Source organism: Solanum tuberosum, unplaced genomic scaffold, assembly GCF_000226075.1.
Source record: "Solanum tuberosum cultivar DM 1-3 516 R44 unplaced genomic scaffold, SolTub_3.0 scf00002, whole genome shotgun sequence".
NCBI classification, from domain to species: Eukaryota; Viridiplantae; Streptophyta; class Magnoliopsida; order Solanales; family Solanaceae; genus Solanum; species Solanum tuberosum.
The window spans coordinates 163,770-178,406 of record NW_006238928.1 but is presented as its reverse complement, the minus strand read 5'-3'; the positions used below and the strand labels follow the sequence as shown (position 1 = coordinate 178,406).

The window sequence follows — 14,637 nt, the reverse complement described above, 5'->3', positions numbered from 1 at the left end:
AATAAAATTTATGGCCAAAGGGGAGCTTAGTTTGGATGGCAGGTTTGGTAAGATATATTTATTTATTTTAAAATTCTTTCTAGAAAATATTTTTGTTCTTAAGGAGTATATGTTTCAATGACCGAGAAGAAAAAATGATTTTCATCCATTTATAATAGAAAATCTAATTAGCGGAGTGATAAGCAGTGTGTAGAGATGAGTTGGGCCAATTCGAAATTTAAATTTTTTAAATTAAATTAGGAATTGAATTTTGAAATTTAACTTTTAAATTTTATGGATTTTGATTGAACATTGAATCTAATACCATGGATATTAGGATTTCTGAAGATACAAAATTCCATGTCTTATTTTTTTAAAAATCCAATAAATTAGTATCCTATAGTTGTACTTGTTATAGTATAAGTTTAATAATATAAAACTATATGATATGAGCGGTATACTGATCTCAATCCTTGTTAACTGAATAATTGTAGAAAGTTATATCTCATAAAAAAATAAACTATTCTCTTTATTCTGTATTAAGTGAATTTTTGAGAATTTTCTATTGCTCAAAATAATTGAATTGTTTAAAGTTCAAGACAAATGTTAATTTTTTTTTATATATTTGTCCTTCCCTTTAATGAAGTTTTATATTTTCTACGAGATAAATTGCACTATTTACAAAATTATATTTATGATTCACAAAAAAAATAATAGTGAAAAATGTGGTTTAAATTATGTCCTTAAATATTTTTCTTAATAGGTGTGCATTGCCTCACAATACAATACAATATAATATGATACATTATGAAGCAATATGTAACAACTATCAAAATAAAGTGTTAATATGGAATAGAAGGAGTATTAGATTAACTCAGACCATTAATTTTTATGATTGATCTTAAAGGCTCAAAAATCAAAATTTCAAAATACCACAGTAACCACACCAATTAATCCAAAATTGAATCCTATCCAATTCAAGATTATTTTAATGGTAGCTTTTTTCAATTTGAAAACCAAATATTCAAATCAAAATTTCATATGAATCCGAACAATCCATACGCTCGACTTTCAATAATAAATACTCCTTTTACTTTTAGCTAAATTTTTTGAATTTGAGCCTACATATAAAGTAACTAGTTTTTAAAGAGCTGAGACACAAGGCAAAAAACTATGAATATTATTATTATTATTTAAATCAAATTTGCTAATATTTAATTATAATATTATTTTAAACTTTTTTTTACTTTACCACCAAAATCATAAAAAATAATTATAATTAGTATCTCAATTTGCATAAATTCAAGACTCTTCCATTAAAATCTCTCTTCATTCTCTCACTTTTCTCGAAACCCAGCTTTTCTTTTTTGATCATCATCTCTGCTTCAACAATTGGCATTATTTTGTGGTGAGAATTCTATCAATTTACTTTGTTAAAGAGAGAAGAATAAATTTTTTTAATTATTAAAGCCCTTTTTTGAAAGAATTTGTTTGATCTATTTTATTCAAAGTAGAGTAGAAATTACTCGTTTGAAAATTGTATGATTCTTGAATGATACTTGTGGAGAAGATAGTGATGTCAAAAGGGTTACTTGATTGAAAGTAGAAAATTAAGTTTTAGGGTGTTTCTGAAGTTAATTTGTTTGGTCAAAAGATTCAGTTTTTCTTCTTAATTTGTGTAGCCATGGATGAGCAATTTATTCTGAGGGTTCCACCTTCTGTTGCTGAGCGAATTAACCGCCTTTTAAGTGAAAATCCTTCTTCAGAAGACAAACTGTACTTGTCTTTTTCTGGTAACTTTTTTTTTTGGAGTTTTAAGTATTGTTATGCAGGAGCTTATAATTAAGTTGATGGTCAAGAATACATTGAACTGTCATGTTTTTGTGAGTTTTATACCTGAACTATCAGGTGTTCATTGTTCCCTTTTATTACTTGAAATATGACCATTGTTAAGGTAGGAAATGGAAAAAATTAATAGTTGAGGTGTGTTTTGGTAATCAGTTGGTGATGGTTTAGGTAGGAAAAGTGAATACCGGACAGTTCAGGTAGAAAACTCGCAAAAACTTGATATTACAAGTGTGTTTTTTGCCATGTTGGCATTTACTCTTTTAGATTTAAATTAGTCCTACTTCACACCAACATTCATTTTATGTTGTTTCACATCTATAATACTCTTGCATCACCTATCAAAAAAGGAAACCATAGTTCTTCCATATTTCGCTTCCCATGTGTTCATATTATCATTCCTTGAACCTTTTATTATTATTTTTGTGATAACTGTGATGTTCGAACCAACATGTGTACACTTCAACTAAACTTGCTACCTCCCACCGCGCAAGTACTAAGTAAATCTTTCCACCAAAATTTAGATAGATGGGAAGAAATCGTTAGTGTTTTTGCCTGTTGAACCTAAGACCTCATGGTTCACAACCCACTTTATTGATCACTAGGCCACGGGCTGAACCTTTTTACTCCCCCCCTAGCTCTTCCGATTCCCTATACTGCTTCTGATTTAGAGAACCTTTGGGTTTTAGAGAATCTGTGATTCGTCTTAAAAAGGTTAAGTATTTAGTACTGGAATGAAATCTACTTGAATAGAGAGGAAAATACATAGAAGATTCATCCGACTCTAATTGATTTGGGATTGAGATGTAAATGACTAATTATAAACTGAATGGTTTTCCAAACAACTTTTATTCTCTGAGGTTATCTGGAATACCCATAAGAAGTTCCAAAATATTGGGGGTGTGGAGTTGTCAATAGAGCATAGTTTATTCTACTGTCGTTTAGATTGAATTTGTAAGTTAATAGCCTTTGGTGTCCACATGTTACATGGCCTCATCTGATTTCTAAGGCATGAATTTTTTCCCCATTGTGCCCCACCATACCTAGGTCTTTTTTTCATATGCTAATAAGTGAAAATATTGTGGTCTGAGTTATTGATATTAAGCACAATTGATGTGCATGTGTGGATATATATACATATATATCTCGTACTGTCTGGTTTCTTTTGTTTTAATCTATAGCATGCTGATTGTGTAAGTATATTTGTGGTATGTCTTAATGAGTTGGAGTAAGACATGGGTATTCTATGCTGTATTGTTCTCTTGCTTTCTTCCTTTCGGAGAGGAATACACAAATCCTTTTGAAATGGTGAAAGAGTTTGGAAGACAGTTATTCATTGATTACTCCTCCTTCGCAGCATGAATCTCACTGTATGTACAGTAGGGTAGGTTCTGATCTTCTGTTTTTAGTTTGGGGTATTGTGAGACCAATCACTCCGTCAATCTAAAGATAGATGATCTCATATCAGGTTCTTGATTTAGAGCTGGAGCCTTTTAATTTTTTTCATTTATAGGTAGACTATGAAGAAACTTTAATAAAAATAAAAGCCAAGGATTAAGAAGCACTGCTACAATCTTAATCCTACTGGAATAGTTCTTATTCACAAGTTGCATGAGACAATTAGTATAAGGTTTCATGTACCAACAACTAAGAATTAGCTCTAGAGACTTGTCAATGTCCACAAATTACTTGGTGCTAGTTGGGGTAAAGTACCTGGATCTTTTTTATAATTTATTTAATACCCGACTATCCTACGAGATTAACCGTGATTTCTGACTTGCGACTCAAATGTGACTCAAATGCCAACCATTGCATCATGTTCTTGAACTTTGTAGATGAAGATATATAGTCATCTGTTACTATCTACTGTTTCTTGTACTTTGATTATGCACTATTTTGTTGTAGTTACTATTTTTTTCGGAATGCTTTGCCATGCTTTTTATTGTATTTTTCCATGAATTATTAACTTCTGATTATTTCTTTTTTGATCTGCTTTGATATGCTTTTCCTTGAGAGGTAAGGTCTGCGTAGTCTATCGAAAACAACCTCTCTACCTCCCAAGGTAGGGGTAAGGTCTGCGTACACTCTACCCTTCCAAGCCCTCCCCGCTTGTGGAATTATATGTCTATGTTGTTGTTGTAGTACTTATCTCTTAAGCATCTTATCATAGTTCATGTATGTGCGTTTTAAAAATGTCTTGTTCTTTTCAGAGGATGGAAAGACGGGCAGTTTTGTCATAGGCGACGAGCACTTTCCTGCATCACTTTTGAATCTTCCTTGCATAGTGGAGTCATACAAAACTTATGATGACAACGTGCTCATTAAATCCGCAGACATTGGTCAAGTAGGGTTGGGATTAATCTTTCTTTTTCCCTTCAGTTATATGAACATGATTTTTCAATCGTCATTGTTCCTAGAATGTAAACTTTGTTGATCTGACAGATGATTATGGTGAGAGAAGAAGGTGATCCTGTTCCAGATGTGGTGGAATATAGACATGGCCTCACACCTCCAATGAGAGATGCACGAAGACGAAGATTTCGGAGAGAGCCAGATCTAATGTAACAATCTTACTTTCCTGAGAAAAACTCTCATTTATTTACTTTCTAGTTTGTCCCGATAGAGAGAATGTCAGGGGTGGGCTGTCTACTATGTGGAATGGGGGTATGTCTTTTTTTTTTTTTGTTTTTTTGGAGGGTTTGGGGTATGTGTGTGAAAGCAAATAGGGGCTTATTCTACCTGAAGCTTCTCAGTTTATCTGCTTCTCTGCCGATAAATGAATTGGAATAAAATCTGTTCGTAAATATAGTGGAGCTCTCCTTATCCCTTGATCCGCCCTTTTCTAGTTTTATATATCACCTTTTTTTTTCTGGTATGTATCCTTGTACTTACAATGTGCCTGTTATACTTTTGGCAGCCTGAGCTTGTTCGGCGTGTTGAGAAAGACTTGCAGAACATAATGTCTGGTGGAACAGCTGAGAATATTGATATCCTTTCATATTTGCTTTCTCCTCTAGTTTAAATAGAATGACATGTGGTCAATATACGAGAATGGAAGTAGCTAAATAGACTTATTTTAAATGTTTATATAGGCTATATTCTGACAAATTAGAACTGCGAGTTTTAACGAATCCTAGATATGCTGTTGGCAAATTGACATTTTTTAGCTTGTAGACCACAATTAGTTGGACAACTTTTGCTGGTGAAAAAACTTGTGTAAATTTCTGTTTGACCAATTACCAGGAAGAGGTACGTGGTAATGTCTGGGAAACTTTAATGCTTTGAGCTTTCAGAAAATTTCCTGAGATTCTGTTAGCATAGGCCCCTTGTAAATAAGAACAAGTTCGCGTTCTGAAAGTATATATTAGAACTTCAATATCATTGTAGAGGACTTGCTAAATTTCATCTTTCTCATTTCTGTTACTCCTTAACTAATCGATTACACATAGAAGTTGTTGAGCAAGAGGAAGGAGGTGAAGCAAGTGCACGCCATGTGAACAAGAAAGTGACACAACCTGCAACAAAGCCTGACATTTCCGAGCCCGGGACAGCTGGTGAGGATCCTGATAGAACTGAGTCTGAGGATTCTGATGATTCAATATAGCCGAGGACATTTTCCAGCCTTTGCTATTGTTATAGTGGCTACCAAGTCTTGCTATTGTTGTAGTGCACTTCTGGTTAGTTGCCGTCAGAATTTATTAGAAATTTTAGCTCTTGTGTTTTAATACAGTTGGCTTATCGAGTCTAGGCTTGAATATCGCTGTAATATAACAGTTTGCAATGTCTACTTCAGACATGCGAGCATGACAATTGCAAATTGTGTTCTGTAAAGTGATGGTCTGTCTCCAGTTTGATGTATTGAATTCGCTTATTTTGTTCTAAGATAAGAAGATGTTTATTGCAAAATTGATTAACTTCGACACCCTGAGAGGTTGGAGTCGGTAAAATTGCTGTGTTTGATGAGACTTGAGAGAGTGGATGGAAGTATAGGAACATGGTGAGAAGGCTAAATCGTGTAAGGCTCGAGAACTTGATGTTTAGGTCACCTTCTTGTGAGTTCAGAGTCAGATTTGTGACAATGGGTGTTGATTTAGCATATATTATATCTGTATATCTTGAGTTGAATGCATGCAGAAGGTGAAAATGTTTTTATGCCTAGTTATGATGACCAAATTTGTGTTGAATTGTGTAGACAGAGTTGTAGTTTTTCAACTGTGGGATTAATATGTTTTCTCGTTTCTGTTCCAATGTTCAAACAAATGAATACTGTTTCGTGAGTGCACAATAGGCAAGTTGAAAAGGAAAAAGTTAATGTTGTTGTGCCTAAAGCCAAAGAAACTCTAGAGGGTGTGTTTGGTGCTAAGGAAAATGTCTTCCATGTATAATGATATTTTCTTGAAAAATAAGTGTTTTGTACTTATTTTTTTGTGTTCGGTATGTAAGCATATTTTTTTTAAAATTTTTCTAAAAGCATTTATATGATATCTAGCAAAATACTATGAAGGTGAGATGAGGTCGGAGGTGGAGGCTCAAGGGTGGTGGGTGCGTGGTAAGGAGATAATGAAATTGAAATGTTACTTGTTGTCTATGAAACCTGTTTTTCCTACTTTCATTAAAGAAATTTGTTTTCTAAAAGAAAATCCCCTTTAAAATATTTTGATCAAACTGGATATGAAAAAATTGAAAAACATTCATTCATACCAAACACACCTTTAAATGTAAGTTCAAGTGAGAAACATAGTGGACATTCTCAAGCTTAGCAAGTCCTCTTCATAATTTAATGATATGTAGTTATGTACAAGAATAAAATACACTCAAATCTCAGTAGTTGAGAATTACCATATGAATCTCTATATCCATTCAGTTGGTATGAAAAGACAACAAATAAAATCAGTCTATACTCCTAATTTTGGCCCTATTTTTCTTTCTTAAATGATCAGAAATCGAATGAAAAGAATTGAACTAATATAGTCAAAAAGAAAAACTTGACCACATAAACTAGTTTATACAGTTACCTTACTATAATTAAAAATAATTTAATTTCAAAATTTCTTTTTTTACTTTTAATGAAATGTTTTATAATTATACAAATTTCTAAGGATTGTTTTAGACCATAAGTTTCAATAGTCTTCCTTCTCATTTTAAATCCAAATCAAATAGTGTCACATAAAATGAAACGGACTAAATATCATCTTTTTTTTTTATTTAGATCAGTTTAGACTTTTGTAGGTATCTATTTGGATTGCAGGAGTATCTTGGATATATTAGAAAATATATATGACATTTAATTGCATGATTTGCTTCTCGATATTTAATTTTTATTAATCAAACATATATCTAACGAAATAATGCAAGCCATAACTCGCATAAAATTATAAAATTAAGCTATGCGAAAAGATTATTAATTTTAAAGATAATTACAAAATAGAGATAAAAGAACAAATAATCCAAAAATAAAATAAAATATGAATGTGGCAGAAGAAAAATTCCACCACGTGTTGGCCAATAGAAATCCATCTTGTTCCTCAAGCTACTCCAACCCCACTCCCTTATATAAACCCAAGCCCTTCAGCTTGAGTCTGCCATTTTCACAGCCAGTTTTTGCTTTCAAATTTCTTCTTTTGAATATCATGGGTCGTCGAAGTGGTGGTGGTGGGTTCAGATCAAGTAGTAGTAGCGGCGGAGGTCTGTAATCATTGATTTTTTTGGTAGAATATACATGTATATCTTTTTTTTTTGAGTGAATTACATTTGATATTCAGTCTCATGGTTTGCAAAGGTAGATTGAATACTGCAAACTGTTTGTATGGTTGGTCGAGTCGTTATGTGCATGGATGCCATGTAAAATGGCGTCACTTAATTTTTCCTTTTGAGGTGAAAAAAATGTGTGTTATTTTTCCTTTAACTTGCTTCTTTCAGCCTTCTTTAATTGGAGTACTAAAAGATACTCCATTCGATTCGATTTATGTGGCACAATTGAAATTTAGAGATTCAATTTTTTAGTATGACTTCAAAATTGTTCTTGGGTACACGAAACATGGTTTTGGTGAGACAATTTTTTTCGCAAAAGATTAATTGATATTCTCGTATCTTTTATCACCAAAAAGTTGTATGAACATGCATGTAAGTTGTGTCAAAAAGCTGTGATACGAAAAGATGACACAGTTTCTTTTGCAGGAAGTTGGTTTCCATGGTCAAAATCCCGCTCATCTCCTCGTCTTGCTGCTGACAAGCCACTGAAGAATCCGCCAAAGCCGAAGCCTGGCAAGTCATGATCATTTCATTAATTCCTTCTAAAATTTTGGCAGTGCCTCAAATTACTATATATTTTGATAACTTAGAATTACACTGTGTATGTCGTTGTTATTGTATGACTTGGAATTTTGGTTCCCATATATTGCAGCTGCTCCTGCTCCTCCTCCAGCACCTGTACAGAGTCAACCTCAACCCGCAGCAGGAGGTCTTGGTTCCTCATTTACCGATGGTTAGTAATTGCTTCAAATATACTACAGTCAGATTCTGATAGCATTGAGCATTGTTTCTGGTACAAAAGTTCCTATAAAAATCGAAAATGCCCTACCTTTGAGTGCAGTTTGAACTATTGATTTACCCAATTAGGTTTACGACAAAACAAAATCAATCATGGTCATGAGATTCTGATAGCGTTAATTTGTATATGCTCAATGCTCATATTTTGGTGTGGTAAAAAACAGGAATTGCCTTTGGTAGTGGAAATGCAGTTGGCCATAGGGTAACAGATGCCGTGTTAGGCCCTCGGGTTTTTAAACATGAGGTTCAGGTGGCTGATCCTGCCCCCTCAGCTGCTTCATGTGCTGCCTCAATGACAGCTTTCCAAGAGGTATATATGCTAATTTCCTATAGCTTCTCTGTTGCATTTGCTTGTTAATGCTGTAAAATTAGTATAATTTACCTAAATTCCATGTTAAAAACTAATTACATTATTTCTCTATTATTTTCCAAATTACAAGAATTCCTTAAAATTTATGGATTTCGGATACATACATCACTGGACTTTCAGATACAGAGGGATAGCACATCCGAATCTGGATACATAGTAAATGGATGTATTAGAGAGAGAAGGAATGTATCAGAGATGTATAGATTTTTGATTTTTTTGTATAAATGATAGAGAGTTTTTGAAATAATGGTAAAATAAGAAAGTGTATTTAGTTAATATTTTCATAAAATTAGGGTACAAAGCAGAGAATCGAACCCTCACTAACAAGATGAGAATTCAGATAGCCAACCAAGGTAAAACTATTGATAATAAGGTGTGTTTCGTTGTTGCAGTGTCTCAATGTCAACGGAGGCGACCTAAGCAAATGTCAGTTTTACATGAATATGGTTTGTGAGTGTCGCAGAAGTTCTACCACACTGGCTTGATTTCTTAGACCTTGAAGACCAGCTTAATAATATTATGATGACGACTAGTTTTGTTGGATAGAGTTTTGGCTCTTTCTTTTTAAGTTAATCACTACGTTGTCATTTAGGGTTCGTAGTTGGTACATCCATTTAATTCTATTTACTACTTGTTTAGTATTTCTGATAATTCTTGTTTATGGTTGGCAACGTAATATAAAATTGTATGAAATAACAAACTATTAATTCAAATTAAATGTTATAGTCATAGTTTATTTTATTTGTTATTCGCAGCAAACATCTCATTTTTTTGCCATCTGGTTCGGTATACAATTACCCATTCGGTATACAGATGTATAAAATGTGTTTGTGTTTGTATAAAGCGAGAGAAAAGTGTATATACAAATACAAATACATATATTTTCGTCTTATACACTTATAATTATACAAATACAGATCTTATTATACAAATTACAATGTATAAATGAATTTATACAAAACTGAACAATTTATATAAAATTGGATGTATCTAGCAAATTATACAAATCAAAAGCTTCATAGCAAACATAAAATTTGCAATGGAGCGAAATTATGCAAACTATAGCTATAACATACAAATATGATGTTATAAATTTTCAATAGAATCTCCGGAGCTTTCTCTAGACGAGTATAATTGTTCAACCACGAAAAGAATTTTCAAAACTATATTATCTCGAAGAAAATCATCCTCATTCTCGTTGGGCTGTGTTTCCTACACTGGCCCAAGAAGAGTGTACTTTTTTGGCACAAAAAACTGATTTTAAGGGTATTGTTTAAAATATAGCCAGTTTTTTTAAAAAAAAAAAACATTTAACAAATTATCAAACTTCAGAGTTTAAGCTTTGAAGTTTCAAACCTCGTGTATGAAATTTGAACTATCAATGCTTACCTTCAGACCTTAAATATGAAGTTTGAATAGCATAAGTTCTAACAGAGCACTTTAAACATGGAACACACTTTTTCACAACTTTATATTTTATAATACAAATCGTGTGACAAGGTTCAAGTTCATGACGTGCATTATATACATCTTGCTGTAGATCCTCATCACAAAAAAAGATTATACAGTGCTTTGATTTTCACGTTTTATGTAATATCTGGCTACAAGTTAAAGAATTTTAAGAAAGCTGAATATAGCATAGTGCAAACTGGCTACCGGGTGCAATTCATACAAGATATTCTGCTACTTTGAGTTTTGACTTTTTATTTGTTCCAAGACACTTTCTCCATTTCATTTTACTTGGTCCATATATTAAAACTAGATTTTAGTTTCGCAACATAATAAAACTATGAAAGAGAGGAGTATATAACAAAGGCAGAGTTAATCATGAGATTTTTATAACAAGTATGAGATATTTCCAGCTTGATTGTGTTTTTCCGTTCCAAATGGCAGAGAAGTTTCCATATTCGTACCTTCCCTTGTTGGAGGTTCTCTCTTCCGTTATCTATAGATAAGAACGAATAAGATAGACTGAACTCATATGACAGATTGTGTTATATTTAGTTAGGAGTTGGAAGTTTTAATCAATACTTGATACTTTCAATTCGTAAACATTGTACTTCCATAATATAATAAGGCAACACTTAATTACAAGAAGCAAATCAGAAGACAAGATGCATTACTGAACAGATTTGCAACTGGGACATTACCTACTAACTGGTACTGACCCAGTGGATTAGTCAAGGTGCGTACTAGTTGGCACCAACATTTTGGAAACAAAAATTACTTACCTTATAATGTACAGCAAGCCTGCAACTTTCCAGGTGGTAGTCTCCTGTTAGCAACAAAAAGCTGATGTATATAATAATTTTACCGAGCCACATTTGATAGACTTATGGATTATCGTCTAATGTACAAGCTTCCTTGAGCATCTTCAGCAATAATTTTGCAAAGGGGACTATGGAAATCTCTAGGCCACATAACAATGTCACTTCCTGATATTTCCATCTTTGATAAATAATCAGCAGCTCGGTTTGTTTCACGCCACGAGTGAGTGACTTGATACTTCTGAAACTTGTTCAAGATTTTCCAAATGTGTTGGAGACAGCTAGCAGCTTTCTGATTATGTGGTTGCTCTTTGTTAATAGCTTTCACTGCACTCATCGAGTCAGACTCTACCCATATCACTTTGATCCCGATACTGACAGCAAGCATGAGACCTCTCCATATAGCCAGTAACTCAACCAAGAAGATATCGCCACATGTAACTTCAGAGACACAAGCACATATAGCAACACCTTCATCATCACGAAGCAAACCACCAAGACCAGCTCTTTTCCGGTCTATAGATCCATCTGTATTTAGCTTTGTCCATCCAGGCTTGGGCTTTTTCCAAGTGCAGCACCGTAATGGTCTTCTAATAGGCAAATTAAAGCCTCTTAATTCCACAAACTTAAGAGATTTTATCTGGTTCAAACTCTCAAGTAAATCTTTTAAATAATTTCCCTCCAACTTTGAAGCAAGTTTAGCTTCTTTACTTGTCATGATCATTTCATGTTCCCTTTCTTCGTCTTCCTTCAGTTTGTGCTTCCTACCTTTGATGTGTTGCTTTAGACATTTCTCGTTGGAGACGCTCACCAGACAGAGCGGGCAGCTCCAGTTCTTTTGAACTTTCTTAGGATAAATTGTCCGATCACATTTAGGAGAAGATTCAGCCTGAAACGGAATTATAAACAAAATGTTCATGAACATGTCACTGTCTTGAGATCATAGGAGAGGTGTTTGTAGGGGAAAACTATGATTACCTCATAAATAACGAAACTTTGCAGGTTGTCCTTTTTATCCTGTTTAACATGTCGGGGTGCTGCATCAACATAATCACTGCACTCCATGACTATGTTGCTCGGACTCTTAAAACATGTCAACAGCTGTGTGTCGGATTCTCCAAAAGTAGTGTATTTTTGGAGAATCCGACGCGGGTGCGGCATTGAAAGTGAAGAGTCTGCGCAACTTCGCTCCATGGGCATGCACTCGTTCTTTTCTGTGACATATTCTATGAGTGGATTTGGGGAAAGACATGGCTTAACAAAGTTCATATACACATAAGAAGCAACACCAAACTGAGGCAGTACGAGCAAGAGGGATGCTAATCCTTTTGCATAATGCCAAAATGAGAACCTGAAGAAATCAACACACTTAGGTCAGACTTAATTATTGTTGAAAAATGTCCTTCAGGTTTGAGACACCCTTGGTGAGACTCATGAACCGAGCACGATAAGAACAACCAAAAACTCAACTACAACTTGCAATAAAGATTCTGAATTTGTATTTCCTAACATATAAATCCATACATTTTCTCATTCAAAAAAAGATGGCATCACCGTAAATTGCAGATGCTGAATATTTCTCTCACTCATCCAAGGAATGAATGAAACGGTGTAGTCCTAAAATAAGCCTTGGCTTCTTTTTGGGTAGTTCTTATGCCATACAGTATTCATCAATGACCAGCAATTTATGAAAACAAATATATGCCCAACATAAGCGTTACACAACGCTTGCTATAATGAAGTAGAATTCTTAGTATAAAGCACCATAGCTACAACAACAACATACTCAAAGTAATCCCACAACTGGAGTTTGGTGTGTGTACACAACAACCTTACCCCTACCTTATGAAGGTAAAGAGGTTGTTTCCGATAAACCCTCAGCTCAAGAAAAACATATCCAAAAAACAATTAAAACAAATACAGTAGTGAATAAGCCAATACTGAAAACAACTAAGAAAAGAACAAGTAGCAACAACACAACGTACAATAACTAAAGCAAAAAAAAAAACAGCTAACACTAAAATCGAAGAATAAGACCATAGGAGACCAAAAATAACAATACATAAAGCATCAAAGCTCCCAAGATTAACAAACAATGCAATTCCATCTCTTATAGTAATCCATAACCTGACTTGCATTCATAATACCAAGCATTAAGATGTTTAACCACCAATATCATAAGGTATCAACTTACATATAAGAATTCTAAAGACATGTCTTTGGATGAAAGCAAAATAAAAAATTACCCTGTCAAAGGCTTTGCAAGAGTCAATTCCAATACTGTGGTTAATCCAAATAGGACCCAATATTGAAGACACTTTTGGTAGCTGGATTCTTTGTCACTCTCTATCGCCCGAATTGATGCATATCTGTTTTTATCAAGAATGTAACATAACTCAAAAGCCTAAATATCCCAATGCACATATCCAACAAAAACTCAAACAAACAAGAGAAAAAAAAATTAATTTCTCTTTTTACTAACTTACAGAGGACACAGCAATGTCACTGATGGTCTGCAAAATATCCAGAAAGAACTGTAGCAAAAAAACAAAAATTAAAAAGAGAGAGAATCAGATATATGGAAGTCAAGAGCAGTTGATCAAAGACAAAACTTAGAAGGCTAATTTTTTTCTCTCTCTTTCTACATGTGTATATATAGAAAGGGGCTTAACAAATACCAGAAAATAGGACAAAAAATTGACAACCCACAAGAGCACAATGTGCTACAACTATTAACAAAATCCAAAATCATCCTATGATTATTTACCCCCATCATGTCTTTAGTATGAAAATCTTAGAAAACAACAACAAGATTATCTTTTTTGATCAACAAATTAAAACAAGATTTTTTTTTTGATCAAGAAAGAGGAAGACTGGGTGGGAGAGGAATGGATAATACTTACCAACAGAGCAAAATTTTAGCTGAAATCAGAAGAAAGCTGATCAAACCCATTGTCACTAACCAAGTGTTGTGTCTAAGCTCTTGCTTTCCTTGTTAAACCATTTTTTTTTTTTTTTTACAAATCATGCATGTCTTATTTGATTGGTTTTGGGGAAAGCAAAGGGAAATAAACATGACAGTGGGAATTATAAAGGGCAAAAACGAAGAAACTTTCAGGGTAAGGAGTCAATGTTTGGTCAATTATCCATAGGAAAACAAAAATAGAAAATAAATTCATACTACCTTTACTCTTTGGTTTCCCACTAGAAGTCCACTTTGAAACGAATAATTTTAATTCGCATTGAATTCATTTGGAATAAGTTTTTTCTATTAAATGTTTTTTTTCATATTTGAGACTCGAAAAAAATAAATCATATCAAACTCACATGTCGACTAAAAAGAAAATTCCTGAAGAGCAATTATTGCATTTTGGTAGGTCCATCAACTTTAAGGTACAACGTAAATTTTCTTCAAAGCATTTGTTTTTTCTTAATTTCTTTTTTTCTATTACACAAGAGAGGGAAAAGAGAGGAAGGATATATTGTAGAAAATATTCCCTCTAGTACCATGGTTACTTTTTCGTTTTATTAATAGTCATTTGTCTTTAAATTTATTACATTTACATTATTACATTATTTTTTATTGCGAAAAGTTATTTGAATTTATCTAAGTATCACGAAAATTAC

General features: G+C 33.4%; 3 protein-coding genes across 4 annotated transcripts; 2 read left to right on the top strand and 1 right to left on the bottom strand.

Annotated features, from left to right (window-relative positions):
* Positions 1-1,649: 1,649 nt before the first annotated feature.
* LOC102594176 (transcription initiation factor TFIID subunit 7-like) lies at positions 1,650-5,706 on the top strand (the record flags this gene model as incomplete). The annotated part of the gene is given in 6 exon segments (NM_001288683.1): positions 1,650-1,772; positions 4,035-4,168; positions 4,267-4,380; positions 4,383-4,385; positions 4,742-4,813; positions 5,270-5,706. Coding segments are annotated over 6 exon segments (591 nt in total). The 3' UTR covers positions 5,429-5,706.
* Positions 5,707-8,178: 2,472 nt separating this feature from the next.
* Positions 8,179-9,337, top strand: LOC102605553 (uncharacterized). The gene is made up of 3 exons (XM_015314627.1): positions 8,179-8,308; positions 8,538-8,683; positions 9,136-9,337. Exons 1-3 carry the CDS (start codon positions 8,179-8,181, stop codon positions 9,226-9,228), a joined length of 369 nt encoding a protein of 122 aa, XP_015170113.1. The 3' UTR covers positions 9,229-9,337.
* A 1,255-nt stretch (positions 9,338-10,592) lies between these two features.
* On the bottom strand, positions 10,593-14,144 carry LOC102597125 (uncharacterized). Of its 2 annotated transcripts, XR_366511.2 has the most exons (6): positions 13,914-14,144; positions 13,497-13,544; positions 13,257-13,379; positions 11,989-12,361; positions 10,975-11,899; positions 10,593-10,688 (listed from the first exon to the last, which is right to left on the bottom strand). XR_366511.2 is itself a non-coding variant. In XM_006337966.2 (5 exons), the coding sequence occupies exons 1-5, from the start codon at positions 13,961-13,963 to the stop codon at positions 11,084-11,086; spliced, it is 1,410 nt and encodes a 469-aa protein (XP_006338028.2). In that variant the 5' UTR covers positions 13,964-14,144; the 3' UTR covers positions 10,743-11,083. The 2 variants fall into 2 exon arrangements, 1 of the variants encoding a protein (XP_006338028.2); XM_006337966.2 differs by lacking the exon at positions 10,593-10,688 and having other exon boundaries at positions 10,743-11,899.
* Positions 14,145-14,637: the final 493 nt, after the last annotated feature.